Source organism: Ahaetulla prasina, chromosome 5, assembly GCF_028640845.1.
Source record: "Ahaetulla prasina isolate Xishuangbanna chromosome 5, ASM2864084v1, whole genome shotgun sequence".
Lineage (NCBI taxonomy): Eukaryota > Metazoa > Chordata > Lepidosauria > Squamata > Colubridae > Ahaetulla > Ahaetulla prasina.
Window position 1 is genome coordinate 87,190,039 of NC_080543.1, and position 26,063 is coordinate 87,216,101.

Below are 26,063 nucleotides of genomic sequence, written 5' to 3' on the forward strand. Positions count from 1 at the left end.
AACAAGAGAACCTGGAAAGGATGAAACAGCATTACAACATTAGCTCTAATAAGAAGAAATATATAAAAGATATGATGAAACTAAGGATGGACAAAAAACCTGCATCCATAGAAAGAAACAGCTAGTTATCCAATGCTTAAACATAATGAAGAGCAAGCCACTCTCACAACCTGACATAGATCAATTATTCTCAACCTGTGGTCCATGGACCCCTGCAGGTCATCAGAGAGGGTCTGTTAAAATTTTAAGAAATATTATGATTTAAATTTTTAGTTAAGTCTTGTGGGTCTGTGGCCACAAACTGTATTTAAAGGAGTTTGGTGGCGAAGAAAAGGTTGAGAACTACTGACATAAATCAACTACACATTACATCCTGGACTCAAGAAGACCCAGAACAACAACTGGGTGGACAGCCAATTCCTGACGCTGGAATGTCACTGTCATCTCCTCCATTCCACAACACAGAAGCTAATATGAGGCATACAGTCATGGATATGCTAGCTACAATTAACCCTTGCCACCAGGTTCCAGGATTCAGTGAAAAACTACCATCAGATAATATGCTAGAGGATGCCAACAAAGCCCTTCCACCATAATTCAAACAATGAAGTAGTATACACTACAGTCTCTGTTATCCTGGCAACACTTGCTATAAAATCAAAAAGAACAGCAGTACACATACAAACCTGGTTTGTTTATTTGTTTGCCTAAAGAAGTAGAAGCCAAAAAGATAAATGCTTTAAATTTTTTTTTTTTTCCAAAAAAGTTTTATTTTGACATTCTTATCCAATAACATATCCAATAACATATTTAATGTACCCTCATATACAATTAATCGGGTCTGCCCGGTCACCACCCCCTTCCTTTTCCTTTTACTCTCCTTCTCTACCTTCTTCTACTTTCCATAACCATCCTCCCCCTCTCTTATCTACATCCTCTCCTCTTTCCTCCCTACTCCTTTCTTCTCCCTCTTCCCCTCTTCCTTCCTTTCCTCCTCCTCCTCTTCTCTTTCCTCCTTCTCTCTTCTACTCCTTCTTTCCCTTCATTCTAAAGTAGTAACCAGGCAGGTCCGATCTTACATTAATTATACATCTTCAATCATCTTTGTACATTAACTATCACTCCATTTTCTGCCCCTCCCCTCCCTTCCCTTCCTCCCCACCCCCAGGACTTCCGAGACCCGAGTACAGGGTATAAAACTAACAACAAAAATTAAAATCTAGCACAAATCATAATCCATAGTCATTCCTTAAAACCTCCACTCCCCTTCCAAAGACAAAGAAGATACTTTTCTTCCACTCCATTATATATCAGACCATTCCACTCCTAGAGTTCTCAGAAGTTTCCGATTGAGTTAGTGTTTATTCTTGAATAAAGTACGTAGTTTTAATATCCAACCTTCATCAATCAATATCAAAACAACGTTCCATCTTCCAATATTCACCAAGGGTTCTTCTAAAATGTCTTTCTTCCTTAGCAGTCTCTCAAAATAGTTCATATTTCCAACTTAGTTTCTTTAATTTTTCTGTCCAACCTTCAGGGGTAAGCAATAGTCCATCTTTTCACATCTTTAACATTTATATATACAACAAATAATATTACAAATATCCAAAGTATCAATTGTAGTAATTAAAATCTTCACTTTACCTTACTTATATCAAATAACATTATTAAAATTACACCTATAACTTATCCAAAATATATCTATTATAACAATTACATTCTAATTAACATTACATCCATCTCTTAAATATAATATATCCAAATTCCTAAATTTTACTATCTATCCTCCAAAATTAAACAATATTCCATCATCCTATTCCTTTATACCTTTAATATATCATATAGTACCCCTAAAATTACACATTTATATCCACAATAAATCATTTACAAAAATTAACCATAATCATATGTAATAAAGTTAAACATTCTCCCTCCCCTTCTTCTATCTTACACATTTTCGACCATCTATTCACCATTCAACTTAACATCTGTTAACAAAGAATTCCCAATCTTTAATACATTAGTATAAAAATCTCGTGCTTCCGGGTGGCGCCGCTGCGCTAAATGGCGGACAATCTCAGTCCGCCCGTTCTTTGTGATTCTGTGAGAGCTGTTTAGACAGCGTTAATCTTCTGTCAACAGCTCGTAAATCTCTGCCCTCGGGCAAAGAGGGGGAGATGAGCATTTGAACTGAAGTTGAGCCCCCAAGAAAAGCCCCAGAATGATTTCTGGTGGTTTGATGGGAACGCTCCTTCTATAGTTCAAAAAAAGCTCCAGAATCCAGAACGCCTCTGCAAAAGCAGAGCAAAACGCAGCGTCCATCTCCGTGACTGAAGAGGATTACTGATAAATTGTCAACACGGAAAGAATCGAAAGCAGGAGGGCTGGCATTCGTTTGTAAGATGATTTTAACTCCCTGACAGAGAAGTTATTTGAAGAGTGGAGATGAAGAAAGATGGCGTTTTGTGTTTTGAAAGTGAAAGCTAAGGAAATGCTGATTACAATTGCTGGCGTGGAACCTCTAAGAAGAAAATAACAAGATTTTTTTTTTCTAAATGGAATTCTTTTTTAAAAAAATCTATTTTTTTTTTTATTATTATCTTTTTCTTACAGTGTTTAAGAAGAAAAATTTATTGGTTTTTTTTTTCTTTTTATTCCCCCCCCCCTTTTTCTTTTTTTTTCTTTTTTTCTTCTTCTTGATATTACTTAGTTTAAAAATGGCTTTTAAGCAAAGAGATTTAACCACTTCTAAATTATTGGAAATATCTTCACTTCAGGTACGGAAATTGAGAGAGGATATTAAAGAAAGTCTAAGGAATTTTTTACAGGAGCTTATGGAGGCTCATCTTTCAGAAATAGATCAAAAATTTAATGAAATGGAGAAAGAAATACTGGATTTTAAAGATTTGGTGGAAGAGCAGAGTAAGGAGATGAAAAAATTAAAGGAATCAATTACTCCATTATTGTTATCTAGTACACAGACAGAAGAAAGACTGAATGAATTTAACCAAATTAATTTAGATTTGCAAAGGAAAATAGATGAAGTTCAAATTAATTTGAATTTAGAAAATAAAATAGATGATATTCAGGTTAAGGCTGATAAGGCAGAGGAAGAAAGGGTTATATTACAATATAAATTAATGGAATATGCTATAAGGGTAAGGGTTTAAGAGAATCTAAAGAGGAAAATTTGAAAGAGATTTTACTCAGGCCTTTGCTCAGATGGAGGGAATGGAACCAGCAGATTTTGAAGTTAATATTGAAAAAATTTATCGTGTTAATTCCTGGTGGGCAAGGCAGAAGTGTTTACCGAGAGATGTGGTTATTTATTTTACAAATAAGAGGATTAGGTATGGAATTTTGCGAGCATTTTATAAAAATAAATTTCAAATATTAGGACAAGATATAATAATGATGAAGGAAATTCCTCCTAAAATGTTAAGAAAGAGAAAAGAATTTGCCTTTCTGGTGGATGAGCTTAAGAAACATCAGATATATTTTAGATGGGAGGTTCCAGCAGGTTTAACACTGAATTATAAAGGAAGAAAGTATTTTCTCAAATGCTTTAAATTTTTTGAAGTGTACTCCCAAACACAGTGCACCAACAGTAAACAGCAGAACCACCAACAGCAGAAACTAAACAGTACTAGAAGAACATATGGGAAAAAGAGAAGACACATAGCACCAGTGCATTATGGCTATAGGATCTCAGAGCAGACCACAGCAATCCCGAGAATGAGAACAGTCACTTTCACAATGGGTCAAGAACATGAAAGGCTAGGCAGAAGCTGGCCAGGAAATAATCCATACCTACTGACTAAAGAATCGTACAACTTAGCAGCACAGAAGAACCAGCTGCTAGCAGCAGACTCCCTGCCAGACTGGCTAACATAAGGAAGGACAGTGAAGATCATGAAAGATGCCCACAAGGAAACAGCACCATACAACTGGCATCAGTCACCTGCTTCCCCAGAACATGGAAAGTCATATCAGGCATCATAGCCTCCAAACTACAGAAACATAAGTTAGTACATGAACCCAGCTCAGGATATTGGGAATAACACTAGAGGCTCAAAATACCAATTGCTTATAGGTAGAGCATGTGCATCATAGGGTCTTTCATTAATCCTGGCAAGTCATTAGTGTATAAATTAAATAGTAATGGGGCTAAAATGCATCCTTGCCTTATCCCTTTGCTTGTGTGAATCCTGTCAATCAGGGCTCCATTAACCCCATATCGCACTTTCAAACAAGTATTTGTATATAGAGCTTTAATCAGGATTAGTAGTCTAGGTTCAATTTTAAGAGCTGTCAGTTTACGCCATAGTACATCTCTACTTACCATATCAAATGCAGCTATGAGATCTATAAAGGCTGCATTTAGGGGTCTCCTCTTGCAGGCAATTTGGCAATTAGATGGTTTGGCAATTAGATGTTCAGAACAAAGCAGTTGTCAATGGTAGATCAACTTTGTCTAAAGCCTGCTTGTTCTTCTACAAGAATATGATTTTCCTCTGCCCAGATTTCCATTTTGTTCAGAAGTAACCTCGCATATATTTTTGCTACAATATTAGAGCAATCACCTAAGACTCAATCTCTAGACAGACCAATCTGAACCCAGCTAAGTTTCACTACAGGAAAGCCTACAACTCAGCGCCATGCACAGGGATCTATGAATGCTTGGCACTATACAAAATGAATAATAATCAAAGCATCTTCCTCAAGAATTCAATGGAACTTTGGAAGACAACAATGGAAATCAACTCAAGACAAGTAGTCATCAAGTGACAACAGTCTTGCTGTTCTGTGTCTGCCTGAACTTCCTCAGGCAGACAATCACAAAGAATGGATACACATTCAAGAGTGGAACTACCATCAAGCATCTCCTCTGCATGGATGACATCAAGCTGTATGCTAGAACTGGCCCACCTGATAGAAATCTATAGTGAAGATAATTGGGATGTCATTAGGGCTGAAGAAATATGGCTAGATGGTGGTCAAGAGAGACAAGGTAATTAAGACTGATGGGTTGGAACTAAGCAGCTACAGAGCAGACATACAGACCAGCTAAAAGTAGCTTGGTATCCCAAAGTCACATAGGATCCATAATGAGGCCAGGAAAACAGCAACATCCAAGTACCATCTAAGATAAGACAGGATAAGACAGGCCCTGAAGAGCCAGTTTAATGGGCAGAAGGAATATGCCATCAACACTTTTGCCCTGCCATTCATCCAGTACTGTCCTGGTATAGCTGGCCAAAGGTACACATGAAATCTGCTAATGCTAACCCAGAGGCTCCTCATAATATACAGAAATTTCCTCCTCAAAACCAACACTCAGGAACAGTACACCACCTGGAAATAAATCAGGCAGTGTGTGTCAAAGTGTTCGTCCAGGACACGAAACCCAGAGCATCCAGGAATAGATGACATCTCAAGATGAGCTGCTGAGATAAAGCCTTAGGCAGCAGCATTCATGCAAGGAAAATCAAGACCCTTAACGGGATATAACATCAACATACAAATGAGGGGGCAGGCACTGTGAAATTCTACTAGCAGCTGGAAAGGGTTGGAGTAAAAAAAACAACACTGAGTCTCTGACTATAGTAGTATAAGAGCATGCACTAAGCCACAGACCCATAGAAGCAGATCTCTACCCCATTAGAAAGGATTTGAGATGTAGACTATGCTGAGAAGCCTCAGGAACAGTCCAACATATAGTGGCAGGATGTAAGATGGAACAGCATATACTGAACAGCAGAATGAAGTGGCTGGCACTGTACATAGGAACATCTATACAATGTGTGGGCTAGACTTTTTCAAGTTCAGATGGGAGATTCCACAAAAGGTCAGAGAGAATAACAGGGCTAAGATCCTATAGAATTTCTAGATCCAGACAAAAAAGTTGGTATTGGCCAATTAGTCAAGATATTATGTAGAAGACAAGGACCAGAAGATGAAAATAATGATGGATGTAGCAGTACCAAAAATGTTGGGAAGGAGGAATGTGAGAAACTGGAGAAGTACCAAGGTCTGAAAAAGGAATTAGAGAAGATGTGGAAAGTAAAGACCAATGTGGTTCCAATGGTGATAGGTGGGACAGTGACTTCTACAGATGCCAGGAACATCAGAAGAGTACAGTACTAGAAACTGCTAAGGTATTGCATAGAACCCTTAAACTGTCAAGTCTCTGGTAGGACACTCAAGATCGAGGAAGAAACATAACATCCATAGGGATGAAAATGACTTTTTCCATATACGTATGTGTGTGTGTTTGGCAAAGTTGGGGAGTACTAACAGAATTAGGCAAGAGATAAGGTGAAATGGATAGGATCAAACATATTACTGGAATCTCTTTGGGAGAGATGAATGTGCAATACTAAAGACAGGTTACAATGATACATTTGTTCATAACAGTCACCTAGATTTGAACTCAACTCACCTAAGTAAGTAGTAAATATAAAAAAATTTCAGAATTATTTCACAAATTTCTTCTGAGAAACCTGCCAAATGCTCATGTAAGCTACATAAAATAAAGAAAGATGTTTATATAAATCTTAAGAAAACAGAATAACAAATTCTAAAGCAAGGTAACTTAAGTAGTTAAATCAAATTCCATTCCATTCAAGTAGCATATTAATGTCTTACAATAGAAACAAAGACAGATTTGTCAAGTAACCAGTAAATACATGTCTCAGCTAAAATAAAACTCCCCCAAAGAACTTTAAAGATGTATAATTAATATATGAATTTCACTTTCCTGTTTAATACAGTAGTTACCAAGTTGCTAAAGCTCATAGAAATGGCAACATCAGGTTGCCATTACCTGCCATGTCTTAGCATTCTAATAGAAGTATCAAGTATTAAGAAAGAGTAACTTCATAAAGACTGTATAAAATGGTACACAAAGTGGTTTCTATTTTGTTAATCCAATGAAAACTATAAATGCTGCTTGTGCATTTGCCATAAAGTCCAGTAAGTTCAGTTAACTTTAAATTTCTTAAGTAATTTTTCTACTACCAGATGGAATTTGCTATTCTAAATTACAATGTTTAAGATATTTTAATTAATTGATGACTTCAGACTTTGATGAAATCTACATCCATTTACATTACATCCATTTACATTACATTACATCCATTTACATTACACTACATCCATTTACATTACATTACATTACATTACATGTTCAGTAGAGACAACCTCTCCCCAATCACATCAGTCTCCCTTATGAGATCTATCACTGACGGCATGCTGCAGATATCATCAACAAGGGATCTACATTTGGTGGATTCCAGATGTGTCTCTTCTGCCATGGACCCATTTTATCAAACATTCTTCTCCCTCAAATTATGTTAGTTCCATCACTTTTGACATTTTGAAAGTCCATCAAGACCTGGCTATATAATTAGGCCTGGGACTCCCAGGGAACCAGAGACACACTCAGATGCCAACTTTTATTCTTCCTTTGCCGAGGGTTTATATATTTGTTTTAATAATATTTATTCTATAATCTGAATTATTTCTTGTTTTTAATACTTATTGTTTGGTTGTTGTATACTATCTAGATTTGTATTTTCTGAAATGGGCAGCTGTACAAATGTAAATGAATAAAAATAAAAAATACATTCAACTGAACTTAAAAAAATCCTACCCAAAAGATATCTATAATTTGTATACCATAGCATGTAACATGATATTATACGATGAGACCTAAATTAGGGATAATCTATCAATATACAATCCCCAAAGTATAGCTGCCTTAATTGTGGGCTACTCTAATGTCTGCTACCCAAAGCGTGGTGAAGTATTTTATTTATTTATTTATTTTATTAATCGTATTTATATACCGCCCTATCTCCCGAAGGACTCAGGGCGGTTCACAGGCATTTAAAAACATATAAATATAAATACAGAATAAAAACAATTAAGAAACTTATTTGAAAGCCCGTTAATTAAAATATACAAATAAAACCCAATTAAAACCCATGAATTTAAAACCTAGCTCAGTCCTGCACAATTAAATAAATATGTTTTAAGCCCGCGGCGGAAGGTCCGAAGGTCCGGAAGCTGGCGGAGTCCGGGGGGAAGTTCGTTCCAAAGGGTGGGAGCCCCCACAGAGAAGGCCCTTGCCCTGGGCGCCGCCAGACGACATTGCCTTGCTGACGGCACCCTGAGGAGACCCTCTCTGTGAGAGCGCACGGTCGGTGAGAGGTATTGGTAGCAGTAGGCGGTCCCGTAAGTAACCCGCCCAATGCCATGGAGCGCTTTAAAGGTGGTCACCAAGACCTTGAAGCGCACCGGAAGGCCACAGGTAGCCAGTGCAGTCTGCGCAGGATGGGTGTTATCACGGGAGCCACGAGGGCTCCATCTATCACCAGCGCAGCGCATTCTGACTAACTGCAGCCTCGGATGCCCTTCAAGGGAGCCCCATGTAGAGAGCATTGCAGTAATCCAGGCGAGACGTCACGAGTGCGTGAGTGACCGTGCATAGGGCATCTCGGTCCAGAAAGGGGCGCAACTGGCGTACCAGGCGAACCTGGTAGAACGCTCTCCTGGAGACCGCCGTCAAATGGTCTTCTAGAGACAGCCGCTCATCCAGGAGGACGCCTGTTGCGGACCCTTTCCATCGGGGCCAATGACTCGCCACCGATGGTCAGCCGCGGATTAAGCTGACTGTACCGGGATGCCGCATCCACAACCACTCTGTCTTGGCGGGATTGAGCTTGAGCCTGTTTCTCCCCATCCAGACCCGTCGGCCTCCAGACACCGGGACAGCACTTGATAACCGTTGGGGTGGTCCGGTGTAGAAAAGTACAGCTGGGTGTCATCCGCATACAGCTGATACTTCACACCGAAACCACTGATGATCTCACCCAGCGGCTTCATGTAGATGTTAAACAGGAGGGGCGAGAGAATCGACCCCTGCGGCACCCCACAAGTGAGGCGCCTCGGAGTCGACCTCTGCCCCCCTGTCAACACCGACTGCGACCGGTCGGAGAGATAGGAGGAGAACCACCGATAAACGGTGCCTCCCACTCCCAATCCCTCCAACCGGCGCAGCAGGATACCATGGTCGATGGTATCGAAAGCCGCTGAGAGGTCTAATAGGACCAGGGCAGAGGAGCAACCCCTATCCTGGCCCTCCAGAGATCATCCACCAACGCGACCAAAGCCGTCTCCGTGCTGTAACCGGGCCGGAAACCGGACTGGAACGGGTCTAGATAGACAGTTTCATCCAGGTGCAAGGGAAACTGATATGCCACCATACTCTCTACAACCTTCGCCGCAAAGCGAAGGTTGGAGACCGGACGATAGTTACCTAAAACAGCCGGGTCCAGGGAAGGCTTCTTAAGGAGGGGCCTCACCACCGCCTCTTTCAAGGCGGCCGGGAAGACACCCTCCACCAAAGAAGCGGTCGTAATCGCCTGGAGCCAGCCTCGTGTGACCTCCCGAGTGGCCAGCACCAGCCAGGAGGGGCACGGGTCCAGTAAACATGTGGTGGCATTCAGCCTACCCAGCAACCTGTCCATGTCCTCAGGAGCCACAGGGTCAAACTCATCCCAAACAATATCGCCAAGACCACCCTCGAACATCTCACCCGCATCACCGCAATCTTGGTCCAACCCATCCCGAAGCTGAACGATTTTATCGTATAGATAACGTTAAACTCCTCAGCACGTCCCTGCAGCGGGTCATCCGCTCCCCTGATGTAGGAGGCGGGTCACCCAGGCAGGGCGGCTGGGCGGTTATCTGCCGATGCAATGAGGGAGGAGGCGTAGCTCGCCTCGCTTCTCAATGCCACTAGGTAAGTCCTAGTATAGGACTTCACTAGTGTCCGATCAGCTTCCGAACGGCTAGACCTCCAGGAACTCTCTAGGCGTCTTCTCCGGCGCTTCATCCCTCTCAGCTCCTCGGAGAACCAAGGAGCCGGTTGGGACCTGCGCCGGGTCAGAGGCCGCAAAGGCACGACACGGTCCAAGGCCCCCGCCGCGGCCCGTTCCCAGGCCGCCGCAAGTTCCTCAGCCGAGCCGTGGGCCAGACCCTCAGGAAACGGCCCAAGCTCCGTCCGGAACCCATCAGGGTCCATCAGGCGCCTGGGGCGGAACCAACGTGTCGGCTCCGCCTCCCTGCGGTGGTGAATGGCGGTCAGAAAGTCTAAGCGAAGAAGAGAGTGATCTGACCATGACAAAGGTTCGATGACTATTTCCTTTAAGTCCAGATCTCTCAACCACTGTCCAGAGAGAAAAATCAGGTCCAGAGTGCCACCCCCAATGTGAGTAGGGCCATCAACTACTTGGGTCAGATCCAAGGCCGTCATGGAAGCCGTGAACTCCCGAGCTGCCGTCGATGATGAGCCGGAAGATGGCAAGTTAAAGTCCCCCATGACTAAAAGTCTGTGGGTCTCAACTGCCACCCCAGCCAGCATCTCCAGGAGCTCGGGCAGGGCAGCTGTCACGCAGCAAGGAGCCAGGTACGTGATCAGCAAGCCCATCTGACACCTACGACCCCATCTCACAAAGAGGGATTCGCACCCGGCAATCTGAGGTACAGTGGTCTCCCTCGGCTCTAGACTCTCTCTAATCACAACCGCCACCCCCCCACCCCTACCCTGGGCCCTCGGCTGATGGAATGCACGGAAACCCGGCGGGCACATCTCTACAAGGGGCACGCCCCCTTCAGTGCCCAACCAGGTCTCCGTAATGCCCATAAGGTCCGCGGAACCCCCCTGTATAAGATCACAAACAAGGGGGGCTTTGTTCACCACAGACCGAGCATTGCACAACATCAACCGAAGGCCCAGGCTCTGAGGATCCTGACCATCCGGGGAACGGGAAAAGTCCAAGGGGTCGGAGCGCGTGATCGCTTTAAGACATCGAGCACGCGCTCCCGGAATTTGATATGACCCCTCGCTTCCGCCATACCTGCCCCTCCCACTTACCGTGTCAATAGGACCACCCTCACAGATAGGAACAGACTCCTCCCCCATAACCTCCGAACCTGATAATAAAAAACCGCCGCGAGCATGTGCAGGAACTGGCCCCTTACCCGACGGGTTACCCCCATTACCCGCCCTTACCTCCCACCCTTAAAATTCCTCTCTAAAAACCCCACAAGCTCTTCTTTTTCATGCCACCTCTGTGGGTCCCAAGACCCGTCATGGAGGCCGGCCCTCGGTAATGAGGAGGCCATTCCTGCAGGCGGGGCACCTGCAGGCGCAAGAGTACACAAGCAGTATAATGCGTAGCAGCTGAGACTAAGAATCGGCAAAGTAGAGGCTCCATCTCCGGATGGCAGGATGATGACTGATGGTACTAGTGCAGAATGAAGGCATACAAAGAATGGAACAGTGATTAGCACGAATGACAGTCAAGATGGTATTCTGTCCGTGCCTAGTCCAAACATCCTGGAACCGGGGTGAGGGAAATGGTATTCCAGTCGCTGGCTCGTCCTCCTCCGTCCTCCTCTGTCCTCAACTAAATCCCATGTCCCCCCAAGGAGTCCTAATAGGACCAAAACGCCATAGTAGTCTCAAAAAGGCCGAGGGGGCATGGGTGATGTTAAAATAGTCACAGTCATAGACTGGTTGCAGGGGCAACTCCGGGTGCCTCCATCGTCTCCCATAATCCTCCAATAACCATCTCCAGACATGGCCAGGAAAAGAATCCTAACCACTCCAGAAGCCGGGTCTCCCCAGACCTCTCCCTCCAAGAGGCGAAGTCCATATAAAAGGCTAAACCTCTCCGAGAGGCTGGGGGGTATGAAGGTTGCCAAGTCCATAATCCGGCAGCAGGGGGAAAGCCAAGAAACCATGGCAGCGAGGCAGATGGCAATAGGGGTAGATGGAATACCTCCGCAATCATCCAGGTCGTCCACGATTGCAGAGGCTGGAGCCCAAAGGCTACCCCCGAAAAGTCCGGAGTCCGCAGTCAGAAGGGGGCCGGGAGACGAGCCAGAGGCTAGCAACCAGCCGGCCAGATGAATCGGCAGAAAAACGGCCGTAAAAAACGCCGACTCATCGCCCCACCTCCGAGCCTAAAACATGGCCGCCAGAAACCACCGCTTGCCTACCCGGCCTCGTTCTCGGCAACCACATGTACGAGGGAGTCCAAAGACCTCTCATATGGCTGCCCGAAGTAAGATCTACCGGGCCGGGGACAGCAAGCGGCTAAACGGACGGCCGAGGCTTTGTCAACATCGGAGGGGCCTCTCGTCGCCGGAGCCGAGTCCTCAGAGCCGCGCCATCTTGCGCATGCGCAGAGCTTCACTGTATGAAGTATGTATGTAGTATGACTACTGACTCAATCTGATCAAGTACAGAAATAAGATAAAGGTAAAGGCTCCCCTCGCACATACATGCTAGTTGTTGCCGACTCTAGGGGGCGGTGCTCATCTCCGTTTCAAAGCCGAAAAGCCAGCACCGTCCGAAGACGTCTCCGTGGTCACGTGGCCGGCATGACTCAACGCCAAAGGCGCACGGAACGCTGTTACCTTCCCACCAAAGGTGGGCCCTATTTTTTCTACTTGCATTTTTATGTGCTTTCGAAACTGCTAGGTTGGCAGAAGCTGGGACTAGTAACGGGAGCTCACCCCGTTACACGGCAGCACTAGGGATTCGAACCACCAAACTGCCAACCTTTCGATCGACAGCTCAGCTGTCCTAGCCCCTGAGCCACTGCATCCCTAAGTACAGAAATACTTGATCACAAATGACTAATACGGGATGGTAAATCTCTACAAATTTCTTGATTACAACCTTGTGTAAGTTTTAAGTAATAGATGCAATAATATACTTTTACAGACTAGTTGCCCAACATTGATATATAGAAACATACTATTCTCAAAGCATCTCATATGAACTCATATTTATACCTATCAGGATGGCATATAATATATTTCATGCTGTGGGCTACAGATAACCTTTGAGAAGAATGCAGTGGCTTGAAATTTGAAACATCATGAAGCAGAGAAAAGTATAATGTAATTATAAATTAACTGGTATTTAATTAGATAACTATTCTTTTCTACTTCTTTAATCATATTCCCTATCATATTCAAATTGTAATTCAGTGACAATTTGATTCAAAGCCCAGAAATTGTACACATCTATGCCAAAAAAAAGGAAAAATATTTTGTTTGCACAAGTAAACATTTTGTTAAATTTATTTTTTTCTATCCCTTATAGTAGCAAAGATAAGCTTCGAAATATACACACAAATGCTTCCAATTTCCAATTAAAAGAAAGTTGGTCATTTCCAATTAATCAAGGCAGGTATCTTTAACATAAATGCCTTCACTTCATCCATAATGGAAATAGAGCAAAAAATCTATTTAAAACAGGTTTTGCCCCAAATAGATGCAGCCACTTCAAATCAACTGCTCTTTCAGTTCTTACTTTTTTTATGTACAATTAGCAGCAATATATCAGGTTTCTTTGCAGAAATGTTCTGCATACAAAAAAAGGCTCTTATGCAAGATTACTTTTTTCTCTTAACCAAAGTTGTATCAAGTCAAATGAAAGTTAAGAAGTGTTTCTTATTGCTTACTAATAAAATGTATTCATTTTTATTTTGCATATCTGTCATTATGTTTTGCAAGCTTTTAAAGTAACTTTTGTTTTAGAACAGAAGGTGAGGGGTTTTTTAATAAAAAAAGGATTGCCACCTATAATTTTAGGTTTTCTAGTAGATTGGTGTTTTTGATCTTCACAATTTTAAAGGTATACAATATTCCAAATCTATAAATAATTTCTGAAACTATTTGTCTCATTGAAAAATAGAATATTTACAATATTTTGCTGAAATGTGATATCTGGGAGAAATGACACAACTATACAACCACTTATCCACATCTTAGAATTATATTTCTCTGATCTGATCCCCAACCCCCAGTCCGTGGCATACCAGTAACCAGTCTGCACAAACAAGCGAAGCCCCATCTGCAGGATGGAGGCAATACACAAAACCACATCCCTTCCAGTCCACTGAAAAACCTTTCTCCATGGAACCGGGCCCTGGTGCCCAAAAGGTTGGGGGCCATTACCCCGTATTTTTTATACTATAGACTTCTACTAACTCAAAATAAATTTCTTATTCCAATTATTAGGCATACTTAAACTAATGTTATACTTTCAATTATATTAAAAATGCATGAAACTTAATTACGTAGTAGACATAAAAATATTATGAGAAGACTTGTTTTGAAATGTTAAAATTACTGCAAATTAGCTAGCCTTACTCGTTTGTTAAAGTATCAAAACAGGAATTTTACAATTTTCTTACTTCCTTTAACAAACTCACAACAAATCTTTTTAGCAATTATTTAACATTGCAGAATTATTTTTTTGCCAGGTACCGGTGGCTAATACCCAAACTATATATAGTAGTCTTAAATGCATAATTCAGTATATGAGAATACATATTTCTTTCACAAAACCAAATAATACTGACAAATGTTTGTTTTCTTAATACATTAAACAGTTATGCAGTCACACATCTTTTAGCAACATCAGTCACTTGCACAAAAATAATATGAAAGTAGTAGTCCTGATATTTATTTCCCATCCTTTTAAAGAGAGAGAAAGAAAGATGAATCCAAGTTGCTACATCTCAAATACCACATCCATTCTCAACCCAGCAATCAAATTTTGCCCTCTGGCTTAGCAGCCAAATATATTGATATAAGCCAAAATATAAATTAGGCATAGAAATGGCATACACAATTTCCTTTAAAAGACCCTGCTTACCCTAATCACATTCTTGGCATAAACTACATGTTTAGGACTAAGAATCTGCCAAGGACTATTGTAGTAACTATAGACCTTGGACTTTTATTAAATCCTTAACACCAACTGTTTTTCAATCCTGGTGTGCATCAGAAATAAGGTTGTTTCTATTGATTGAAAAAAGGAGACTGAAGCCAGGAATATCTAGCCAAGCTTAACATTAATCCAATGGTAATGTGATGGTGGGATTGCTGTAAAGACCACTCAGCCAAATTAATTTCTAAACTACAGTCAAGCAAATTTAATAGTATTAATGCTCAATAAACATTTCCAAAGGTACATATAGATGATTTACTACATTTCTCACTTTGATCAGACATTATAGCTTTTCTCACTCTGGTGTCATTTATAGATACAAGGATTATAGTTTTTATGATTTTCAACCAGCAATACTATTGTAGGCATAAAGAATACCAGCCTGGAGCAGAATACAACCATAATAAACCTTACAAAGCCTTTCCAGAAAAGATTTCTATATTAAATGTACCTATGCAATCTCAGCTTACAGTCAATTTCACATGGTCCCTGAAAGCACAATAAATATTCCTGTGCCTTACTCTACAGGAACTATAACTTCATCCCTACATTGTAATGTCCCAAGTAATGTATTCAAGAAGCTTCTTGGATAAGAAGCAAAACGTCTTCAAAGAAAAACAAGAAAGTTCAGTTGCCTCTTGAAACAACCCCTTTGGGACAACCATGACCTGGATGACTGAGAATCTCCAGACACTCTGCACAGTAACTACTTAGAATTCCTAGTGACAGCTAGGGATATTCTCCAAAGCACCAGTGAAAAACAAAGTATTTAACACAAAAGTTATGCTCTTGAATCTTTAAAAATTCACCTATGATTTGCCAGAAAATTTTCTAACCATTGTTATTAATTGCATTTGCATTTTCAAGATTAGTATGACAAAACTGTCAATATAAATAATGGATAATTTCACTGCTCAGTGAAATTATGGTAATATTAAAATTGTAATATAATTTATGCAGTATTTCCTTAATATAGAAAGTATGTGTGGAGTATGTTAATATAGTATTGTCCTATTAATACTAAAATAGTCTGATGCATAGTTAGATGTGGAAATCCAAGTAATTACAATTAATTAGGGGGGGAAAGCTGCTCTGCAGCTTCAATTTTTTTTTCTTCTGTTCAATTGTGTTCAATTCTCAGACTGCCTGGACAAGTTCCTGCAGTTTTCTTGACAAGATTTTTAGAAGTGTCTTGCCATTGGGCTGAGAGAAAGTGCCTGGTTCAAGATAACCCAGCTGACTTGTGCCTCAGGCAGTAGAACTCACAATCTCCTAGTTTCTACCTTTTGTAGTTTGATGCCTTAACCACCACACCAAACTGTCACTTGGAACTTAAATACCTAGATTCATATTCAGTATTTATCAGTGGCTCTTAAAAAGATATACAGCTTTCTGACATACAAAACCAATAAATGAAAAGTTAACAAATACAAAAAAAAACATTTTGGGTTTCTTGGTCATTGATTCAGATTCAGTAGACCCAGCTACAAAAGTCCTAGCTACAAATGATACCTAAGTTTACACAGTACACTTAACTGAACCAACTCCTTTTCTGTGTATGGACAAAATTAGTACCCGAACATGAGGTTTGTACATTTATTTGTTTAAAGTTTAAAAAAACAAAATTCTCCATAAACAATCTGCTATATTATTTCAGATATCATCCTGATTCATTATTACAATAATTCTGCAGTGATAGAGCACACAGACATGTGGCTAATACAGTTTTAAGAGAACACCTAGAATTATTTAACAATATTTCAGAGTTCATGTTAAGTTTACAATATTTGACATGGATCTTTTAAAAATATTTTCCGGAGAAAAATAATTAAAACACCAGAGAGAAATCTTTTTTTCTACTATGTAAAGCAATACATTGCCAATGTCACTGGGATATTGATAACAAAAGGCAGAACTGCTTTCTAGTCAGCAAAATTAAGAGGTGTTGTCCTAGAAAGCAATACATGGACATATCTGCTCTTACTTCAGATCTATTTAAAAAACTGCAGTTGAAAAGCAAATCTTGCTGTACTAACTTTGAATAAAGAACTGGCAATCTCATTCAAGTTAAAAAGAGCGATGGAGAACAAAATGGAGTTTTCATATCCAGGATTTGGAGATGTTCGTCCCGTACTACAAAGCTTGCGGAAACGATCGTACACGAATAATTTAGGCTTTCAAAGAAGTTATTTCTAAAGTTAACTTCTCTGAGAGCCAGACCGATCTCTCCTTTCTCAACATAAAACAGGGATTCAGGCTCTTTTGAGAAGGCAGAGCGGGGATATCGGACTCCAGGCCCGAGATGCTGGAACCTTTCCTTCCTCCCTACCAATATCACAGGCCCCGCTGTGTGAATCGAGGGCAGGGTCAGGACTCGGGGCTCCGGGAAGGAAAGGGAGGGCGAAAGAAGAATGGGCGCCAAGGACGCCAATGGCTTGGGCTTCAAGGGGGAGCCTTTTCCCCAGCCTTTCTGACCTGTCCCTGGGGTCGATCCACGAAGTCTGCCGGGTGTTGTGATCGATGTAAAAGACGCGTCCGTCGAAGTCCCTCGCCTCCTCCCAACCAGCGGGCAAAGGCAATTCCGAGCTCTCCCGGCCTCGCGGCCCACTGCCGCCGCCACCTCCGATCGCTGCAGAGGGCACGACAGGAGGCGGCCCCGTCCCTGGTCCTCCGGGCGCCGCCGCCGCCGCCTGTTGCTGCTGCTGTTGCTGCCGCCGCCGTCTCCGTCCTCCGCTGAGCCACGGCATGGCTCCGCCGGCGCTCCCGGGCCGCAGCCTCGGCGGCAAGCGCTCTCCCTCCAGCAGCCGCTCTTCGGCCGCGGGGCTTCGAGTGCTCCGCGCCGCCGCCGCCGCCTCCAGTCCTGACTAGCGCGCGGCCCAGCCGCGTGAGGCCACAAGCGGGCAGCTCCGGCTGCAGCAGCGCCGCCGCCGCTCCGGATTCACCATTCTCTCGGCCTCCCGCCTCCGCCTGGACCCCGGGACCAGCCCAGCCGCCGCTGCCTCAGCTGTCCCTTCAAAGCGGCCCTGGCCCCGTCCGAGGAAGCAGAGGCCACCGCAAGCTTCCCGCCCTTCCTTCCTTCCTGCCTCCGCCACCGGCCTCCCCTAGCGGCTCAGTTTCTCAGTCTCGTCGGCTCCCATCCTGCCGGCGCCCGCCCCGCCATCTTCCTTCGCTCCCTCCCTTTTGCCCGAGAACACACCGCCCCCGCCTGTCCGCCTCCACTCCGCCCTTCTGCTGCTGAGGCTGAGGCTGCAGCTTCGGGAGGCCCGCTTGGAAGCCGTCTGGGTTTCCCGGACAAGCCGGCGGGCTGGGGAGGCTCCCTCGGAAAGAAAAAGTAAGATGTGGGGCTGGGAGGGAAATGAAAACTTTGCTCGAGTCTCTCCTAACTTCGGCCTTGAGACCGCAGCGATGAGTGACAGACGGGACTTTTTAAAAAATGAGAGATTCCGAGTTTCCTTTCAGGACAAAGGAAAAGCGGAGCGGTTGTTAAATAACCCGCTTTCCTGACTGTGTGTTGCAAACGGGGATACATTTCTGAACCGAACAAAGTATTTGATGTTGTTACTTGCGAAGTCGTAACTGACCCATCGCGACCCCATGGACAACGTTCCTCCAGCCTTCCTGTCCTCTACCATCCTCTGGAGTCCATTTAAACTCATGCCTACTGCTTCAGTGACTCCATCCAGCCACCTCGTTCTCTGTCATCCTCTTCTTCTTTTGCCCTCAATCTTTCCCAGCATTAGGCTCTTCTCCAGTGAGTCCTTCTTTCTCATTAGGTGGCCAAAGTATTTCAGTTTCATCTTCAGGATCTGGCCTTCTAAAGAGCAGTCAGGGTTGATCTCCTCTAGGACTGACTTGTTTGTTCGCCTTGCAGTCCAAGGGACTCGCAGGAGTCTTCTCCAGCACCAGAGTTCAAAGGCCTCAATTTTTTGGCGCTCAGCCTTTCTTATGGTCCAGCCTTCACAGCCATACATTGCAACTGGGAAAACCATAGCTTTGACTATATGCACTTTTGTTGGCAGGGTGATGACTGCTTTTTAGTATGCTGTCTAGATTTGCCATAGCTTTCCTCCCCAGGAGCAAACGTCTTTTAATTTCTTGGCTGCAGTCCCCATCTGTGGTGATCTTGGAGCCCAGGAAAATAAAATCTGTCACTACCTCCGTTTCTTCCCCATCTATTTGCCAGGAATTGAGAGGGCCGGATACCATGATCTTAGTTTTCTTAATGTTGAATTTCAAGCCAACTTTTGCACTCTCCTTCTTCACCCACATCAAGACTAATCATTTAGTTCCTCTTCGCTTTCTGCCATGAGAGTGGTATCATCTGCATATCTGAGGTTGTTGATGTTTCTCCCTGCAATCTTAATTCCAACTTTTGATTCATCTAGCCCCACCTTTCTCATGATGTGCTCTGCATGTAAGTTAAGAACTGCAGAAAAAATAGTTGCTACCAATCTGCCTTCCATTGAGGACCTGTATACTGCACAAATCAAGAAGAGGGCCATGAAAATATTTACAGATCCCTCACATCCTGGACACAAACTGTTTCAACTCCTACCCTCAAAACAATGCTATAGAGCACTGCACACCAGAAAAACTAGACACAAGAATAATTTTTTCCTGAATGCCATCACTCTGCTAAACAAATAATTCTCTCAACACTGTCAAACTATGTACTAAATCTGCACTATTAATCTTCTCATCGTTCCCATCACCCATCTCCTTCCAGTTATGACTGTAACTTTGTTACTGGTAATCCTTATGATTTATATTGATATTGATTGTTTCCTGATTGCTTATTGTACTCTATGATTATCATTAAGTGTTGTATCATTAAGTGTTAAATTTGTACCCTTATGACCATCACTAAGTGTTGTGTTGTACCTTGATGAAGGTATCTTTTCCTTTATGTACACTGAGAGCATATGCACCAAGACAAATTCCTTGTGTGTCCAATCACACTTGGCCAATAAAAAATTATATTCTATTCTAAATAGGCAAAGCGACAGTATTCAGCCTTGCCGGACTCCTTTCCCAATTTTAAATCAATCAGTGTCCAGTTCTCACTATTGCTTCTTGACCCGCATATAGGTTTCTCAAGAGACAAATTAATAATAATAATAATAATAATAATAATAATAATAATAATAATAATAATAATAATAATAATAATAATAATAATAATATTTTAATTTGTATACCGCCCTTCTCCTGAAGGACTCAGGGCGGTGAACAGGCAAGTAAAATACAAACAGAAACATACACAATATTAAAACAACCCTTAAGAAACTTATTAAATTAGCCAGGAAAATTAAAATAACATACACCCTATAAAATTACATAAATTTAAAACCCATTAAATTCAATTAAAATTTAAAATCAGGCCAGTCCAGCCATACGAAATAAATAGGTTTTAAGTTCGTGGCAAAAGGTCCTAAGGTTAGGTAATTGTCGAAGCCCAAGGGGAAGCTCGTTCCACAGGGTAGGAGCCCCCACAGAGAAGGCCCTCCCCCTGGGGGCCACCAGTCGACACTGTTTGGCTGACGGCACCCTGAGGAGTCCCTCTCTGTGGGAACGCACCGGACGCTGGGAGATAGAAGACGGCATAAAGATAAAAATAAAGATGGTCTGGTACTCCCATGTCTTTAAGAACTTGCCACAATTTGTTGTGATCCACACAATAAAAGGCTTTAGCATAGTCAATGAAGCAGAAGTAGATGTTTTTCTGGAGCTCCCTAGCTTTCTCCATGATCCAGCTTATTTTGGCAATTTGATCTCTAGTTCCTCTGCCTCTTTGAAATCCTGCCTGTGCTTCTGGTGTTCTCAATCCACATACTGCTGGAGCCTAGCTTGTAGGATTTTAAGCATAACTTTACTAGCATGTGAAATGAGTGCAATGGTGCGATAGTTTGAACATTCTTTAGCTTTTTTTGGAATTGGAATATAAACTGACTTTTTCCAATCCTGTGGCCACTGTTGAGTTTTCCAAATTTGCTGGCAAATTGAGTGTAGCACTTTTACTGCATCGTCTTTTAAGATTTTGAATAGCTCAGCTAGCTTTGTTGTTGCTCAGATTTCCTAAGGCCCATTTGACTTCACATTCTAGGATGTCTGGCTTGAGGTCAGTGACCACCCCATCGTGGTTATCAGGGACGTTAAATTTATTCTTGTATAGTTCTTCTGTGTAATTTTGCCATCTCTTCTTAATATCTTCTTCCATTTTGGTCCTTTATCATGCCCATCTTTGCATGAAATGTTCCCTTCATATCTCCAATTTTCTGAAGAGATGTCTGGTCTTTCCTATTCTATTGTTTTCTTCTATTTCTTTGCACTGTTCATTTAAAAAGGCATTCTTATCTCTTCTAGCTATTTTCTGAAATTCTGCATTCAGTTGGGTGTATCTTTCTCTTTCTCCCTTACCTTTCGCTTCCTTTCTTTCCTCAGCTAATTGCAGAGCTTCTTCAGACAGCCATTTTGCTTTTTTTCTTTCGTTTCTTTTTCTTTGGGATGGGTTTTAGTTGCTACCTCTTGTACAATGTTGCAAACCATCCATAGTTCTTCAGGCCCTCAGTCTATCAGATCTAATTCCTTAAATCTATTTGTCACCTCTACTGTATATCCATCAGGGATATTTTTTTTAAAATTGAAAAAGTTTTAAAAAGAAAAAACATTTCCCCCCTTTTCCCCCCCTCCCCCCACAAAACCTCCTTCCCCCCTCCCTCCTCCCCCCCAGCTTCCCGGGTCAATCACAAGGTATTGTTATACATAAACCAAACAGAGAGTAAAATTTTCCCTTCTAATCCAATTAACCTCATCCAAATCTTTTCATTTCCTAACCCCCCCCATATAAAATAATACTTCCTAATTATTCAAAGGCAATCTGATATTTCTTAATCTGATATCTGTTTTGTAAATAATCAATCCATTTTTTCCATTCAATTAAATATCTTTCCTGCGTATTGTCTTTCAAAAAAGCTGAGATTTTAGCCATCTCAGCCAAGTTAGGAACTTTCAATATCCATTCTTCTATTGTAGGTAACTCTTTTTTCTTCCAATATTGTCCAATCACCAGCTTTGCTGCTGTTATTAAGTTCAAAATCAATTTAATCTCAGTCACTGTACAATCCGTTATAATTCCCAAAAGGAAAAATTGTATCAGGAACTTTATCTTCTTCTTCAGGACATTTTGAATAATCCACCATATTCTTATCCAAAAGGCCTTAATTTTCTTACAAGTCCACCAAATATGAAAATATGTAGCGTCATCACAGTCACATCTCCAACATTTCATTTGGATATCAGGATACATACATGATAATTTTTTAGGATCTAAGTGCCATCTATAAAACATCTTATAAAAATTTTCCCTTAACTCCTGTGCTTGTGTAAACTTAACATTTCTAACCCAGATTTTCTCCCATGTTTCCAACATTATTGGTTCCTGAATATTCTGTGCCCATTTTACCAAATCCTTTTCTGAATCTATTTCAAGCAACACATTATACAATCTCTTTATATGCTCCTGGGTCTGATTTCTAATTTCTAATCCATCAGGGATATTATTTAGTTCATACCTAAGTGGCCTAGTGCTTTTCCCTACTTTATTCAATTTAAGCCTAAATTTTGCAATGAGAAGCTCATGAGCTGAGCCACAGTCAGCTCCTGGTCTTGTTTTTACTGACTTTATAAAGCTTCTCCATATTTGGCTGCAGAGCACGTAGTCAGTCTGATTTCTGTGGTGATCGTCTGGTGATGTCCATGTGTAGAGTCATCTCTTGGGTTGTTGGAAAAGAGTGTTTCCTATGACCATCGTATTATCTTGACAGAATTCTATCAGCCTGTGCCCTGCTTCATTTTGTACTCCCAGGCCAAACTTGCCTGTTATTCCGGTTATCTTTTGGCTTTCTACTTTAGCATTCCAATCCCCCATGATGATAAGGACATCATTTTTTGGTGTTAATTCTATAAGATGCTGTAGGACTTCATAGAACCGGTCAGTTTCATCCTCTTCAGCACCAATGGTTGGGGCATAGACCTGGACTACTGTGATATTGAATAGTTTGCCTTGGATTCAAACTGAGATCATTCTGTAATTTTGGGGATTGTATCCCAGTATTGCTTTTCCTACTCTTTTATTGACTATGAAAGGTACTCCATTTTTCAAGGGATTCTTGCCTGCAGTAGTATACCTGATGGTCATCTGGATTAAATTCATTTATTCCTGTCCATTTTAGTTCGCTGATTCCTAAGATGTCAATGTTCAGTCTTGTCATCTCTTCTTTGACCACTTCCAACTTGCCTTGATTCATGGATCTTACATTCCAGGTTCCTATGGAGATTAGATCTTTACAGCATCGGACTTTCCTTTCACCACCAGATGCATCCACAGCTGAGCATCCTTTCTGCTTTGGCTCAGTCACTTCACTTTTTCTGGCACTATTAGTACTAGCCCTCTGCTCTTCCCCAGTAGCATATTGGACATCTTCTGACCTGAAGGGCTCATCTTCTGGCATCATATCTTTTTTGCCTTTGGATGCTGTCCATGGGGTTTTCATGACAAAGATACTGGAGTGGATATGCAGAGTACATTTCCTTCTCCAGTGGATCACATTTTGTCAGAACTCTCTGCTATGACTTGTCCGTCTTGAGTATCCCTGCACAAACTCATAGCGTCATTGAGCTACACAAACTCCTTTGCATGACAAGACAGTAATCCATGAAGGGGGAACAAAATATTGGCACCCTCCTAATCGAAGGTCTACCCTGTATAAGTCACATGGGAAGAGTGCTGCTAACAAGTCCAACTGGTTTAAGGTGTGGTGCGCTTCAAATATACTGAAGGTAAAAGAAATATGTCAACGATCTGAACATGGAACTGTGTGTGGAACATGCAAAAGTCACAACTTCAGTTCTTATAAGCTCAGTTAGAATATTCTTTACTGCTGAGGCAGAAACATCTTATATTACATTTTCAGCATAGTTAGCTATCAGTCAGTCCAGTGGAATTTACGGTATTTTAAATTGGTGCCTAGCAATGAAATTGCTACAGAAGCTGCTCTCACTTTTATTTCTTGAAGGTTCATTGGTTGTTCCTTTTTGGAAAAGCAGTTTGGTTAAATGCATAGTGGATTTACTGGTAATCCTTTCTCTTGTCTTAATAACTGGTTTTAGAGTGGAGCCAGTTCTTTAACAATCGTGTCCTTTGCTAAAGAAATTAGGCTGAATTTGTTTTTCTGAGGGTGAAAAAGTAATAAAGTATTTTTAGACAGCCAGAAAAGGTTATTTATTCTTCACGATATTTATTTAAGTATAGAGTTATAAGTTGCATAAATGTAAACAATTGCATACTGTAATTGCTCCTAATTCAGTAGTACACAAATAATTGCTTGACAGTTAAAGTATTGGATATCAGAACTTTTTTTTAAAATGTGATTCCAAATGTGTGTGTGTGTGATAGAGAGAGAGAGAGAGAGAGACTAGTGTAATCTAATCTAGTCTAGTCTAGTCTAGTCTAGTCTAATACAGTATAGATCTAAGGATGATCTCCAACTCTCTTCCCTTTCCTGGGACATTTTAAGGCAAAATGCATTTTCCCAGACTTTCACACTTTTTCTCATATAAGTAATAATGCAGGAAACTTCAAACAGTATTAGAGCCAGGAAAATTGTGGACAGGAAGTTTGGCTTATTTTTTCCCCTTTCTTAAGTATACATGAATTTTACAGGAAGCCTCTATTGATAACGAGAAGGGTTTTTTATTTAATTGCATTAAATATATTATATGTATATGTATTTTATTTAATTACATTAAATATATCTTTATACAGGCAATCCTTGTTTAGCAACTGCCTTATTTAGCAACTGTTCACCATTTCAGTGGTGATGAAAAAACAACTTTATGACCAATCCTCACATTTACAACTCCTGTGGTTCTATAAAGCAAAGGGAAGCTGAGTAAGATTCCTAAGTATAGCTGAAATTTCATATAGCCACCACTTTATTTAATGATTGACTTGCTGGCAATAGTTGCTAAATGAGGACTGCGTATATAGTGTTTGAATGAATATTAAATAATGATTTGTCTACATATGTTAAAAAAGAAACTTTATATGGGATATTCTTATTTTTTCACGTGACTGTAAAATCTGTTGCATTTTTATATTTCATATAATTCTAATTTTTAAACTATAGATATATTTGTGACTAATTTCTACACATAGCAGTATAGTTTGAGCAGAATGTATGTGTTATGAATTACATCTTTTGATTACATGTTGTAATTTCAGGAGCACAGATCAATAATTCTGGACAAAGAATGCTGTTTAAGCCATGCAGAAGAATGTAGATGTTCATTGAAGAAATTAGAAGACATTTCATTTTACATCTCTAATGACTCTGTGATCTGTAACTCCATTAAATATTTCTTCTATATCAATGTAATTAATGAAAATGTTGAAGGGGTTGAATCTTACAAAATAACATTTAATACATCACCACTTTGATGAGAAACTGTTGACAAACGTGATTTGAAGCCAACTCTGTATCCATTTGTCACGTCATATGGTATATACTTAACTAGTTTACTAATCATAATGTCACAAGTTACTGTAGTTTTAAAATGCTTTTTGCAAATGAAATATTGTACATTTATATCATTCCCCAATCTAAATTTCTTAATTGTGTTAAATAAATTTATTTTGATCTGTTTATTTGATCAAATCCATTGACTTTGATAATTATGGCATTGTTTTCAAGGTGTGAATGGTTTAGTGTGGGTATTGGCAACCCGCGGCTCTGGAGCCGCATGCGGTTCATTCAGCCCTCTTCTGCGGCTCCTGACACTGCTGCTGCCTCCTGCTCCATTGTCTGCCCACCATGCAGAGCACAGTGAAAGTTAGTGCGCTTCACAATGTGGGAGACAGGGTCCCCCCTCCTCCTGGAGCCCATGCGGAGCCACAATGTGATTCTCTCCAGTTGCCCCTGGTAACAGCAGCGTGGGGTGGGCCAGTGTCTTGGGGCAGAGAGCAATTCGCACGTCCAGCATCAACCAACCAGAAGTAGTCCCCCGCCATTTCCTGCTGCAGTCGGGCAGCGAGAGAGGGACAGAGAGAGAGACAGATTCAGCTCCATCTGCTCCCCTCTCTCCACCTTTGCCCAGTTTTGCAATTCAGCGGATGCTGCCTTGGTGATGGGGGGTGTCATCCCATACTTTGCCTGCCAAGCATCTTTGGGGGCACCCAGGG

General features: G+C 41.5%; 1 protein-coding gene and 1 long non-coding RNA gene across 5 annotated transcripts in view; one reads left to right on the plus strand and one right to left on the minus strand.

Annotated features, from left to right (window-relative positions):
- Nucleotides 1–17,979, minus strand: part of WWC3 (WWC family member 3) — a 105,557-nt gene extending 87,578 nt beyond the window's left edge. For 2 of the 4 annotated variants that reach the window (XM_058186916.1, XM_058186914.1), the window contains exon 1: nucleotides 17,300–17,978. In XM_058186916.1, the coding sequence (XP_058042899.1) occupies nucleotides 17,300–17,571 (272 nt within the window). In that variant the 5' untranslated portion in view covers nucleotides 17,572–17,978. Of the gene's footprint in view, nucleotides 1–17,299 lie in introns of all 4 variants that reach the window. The other 2 variants (XM_058186917.1, XM_058186915.1) reach the window with 2 other exon arrangements.
- Nucleotides 17,980–17,999: 20 nt separating this feature from the next.
- LOC131200279 (uncharacterized) lies at nucleotides 18,000–25,527 on the plus strand. The gene is made up of 2 exons (XR_009155568.1): nucleotides 18,000–18,155; nucleotides 25,107–25,527. It is a non-coding gene; the product is annotated as an uncharacterized LOC131200279 (long non-coding RNA).
- The last annotated feature ends 536 nt before the right edge of the window (nucleotides 25,528–26,063 follow it).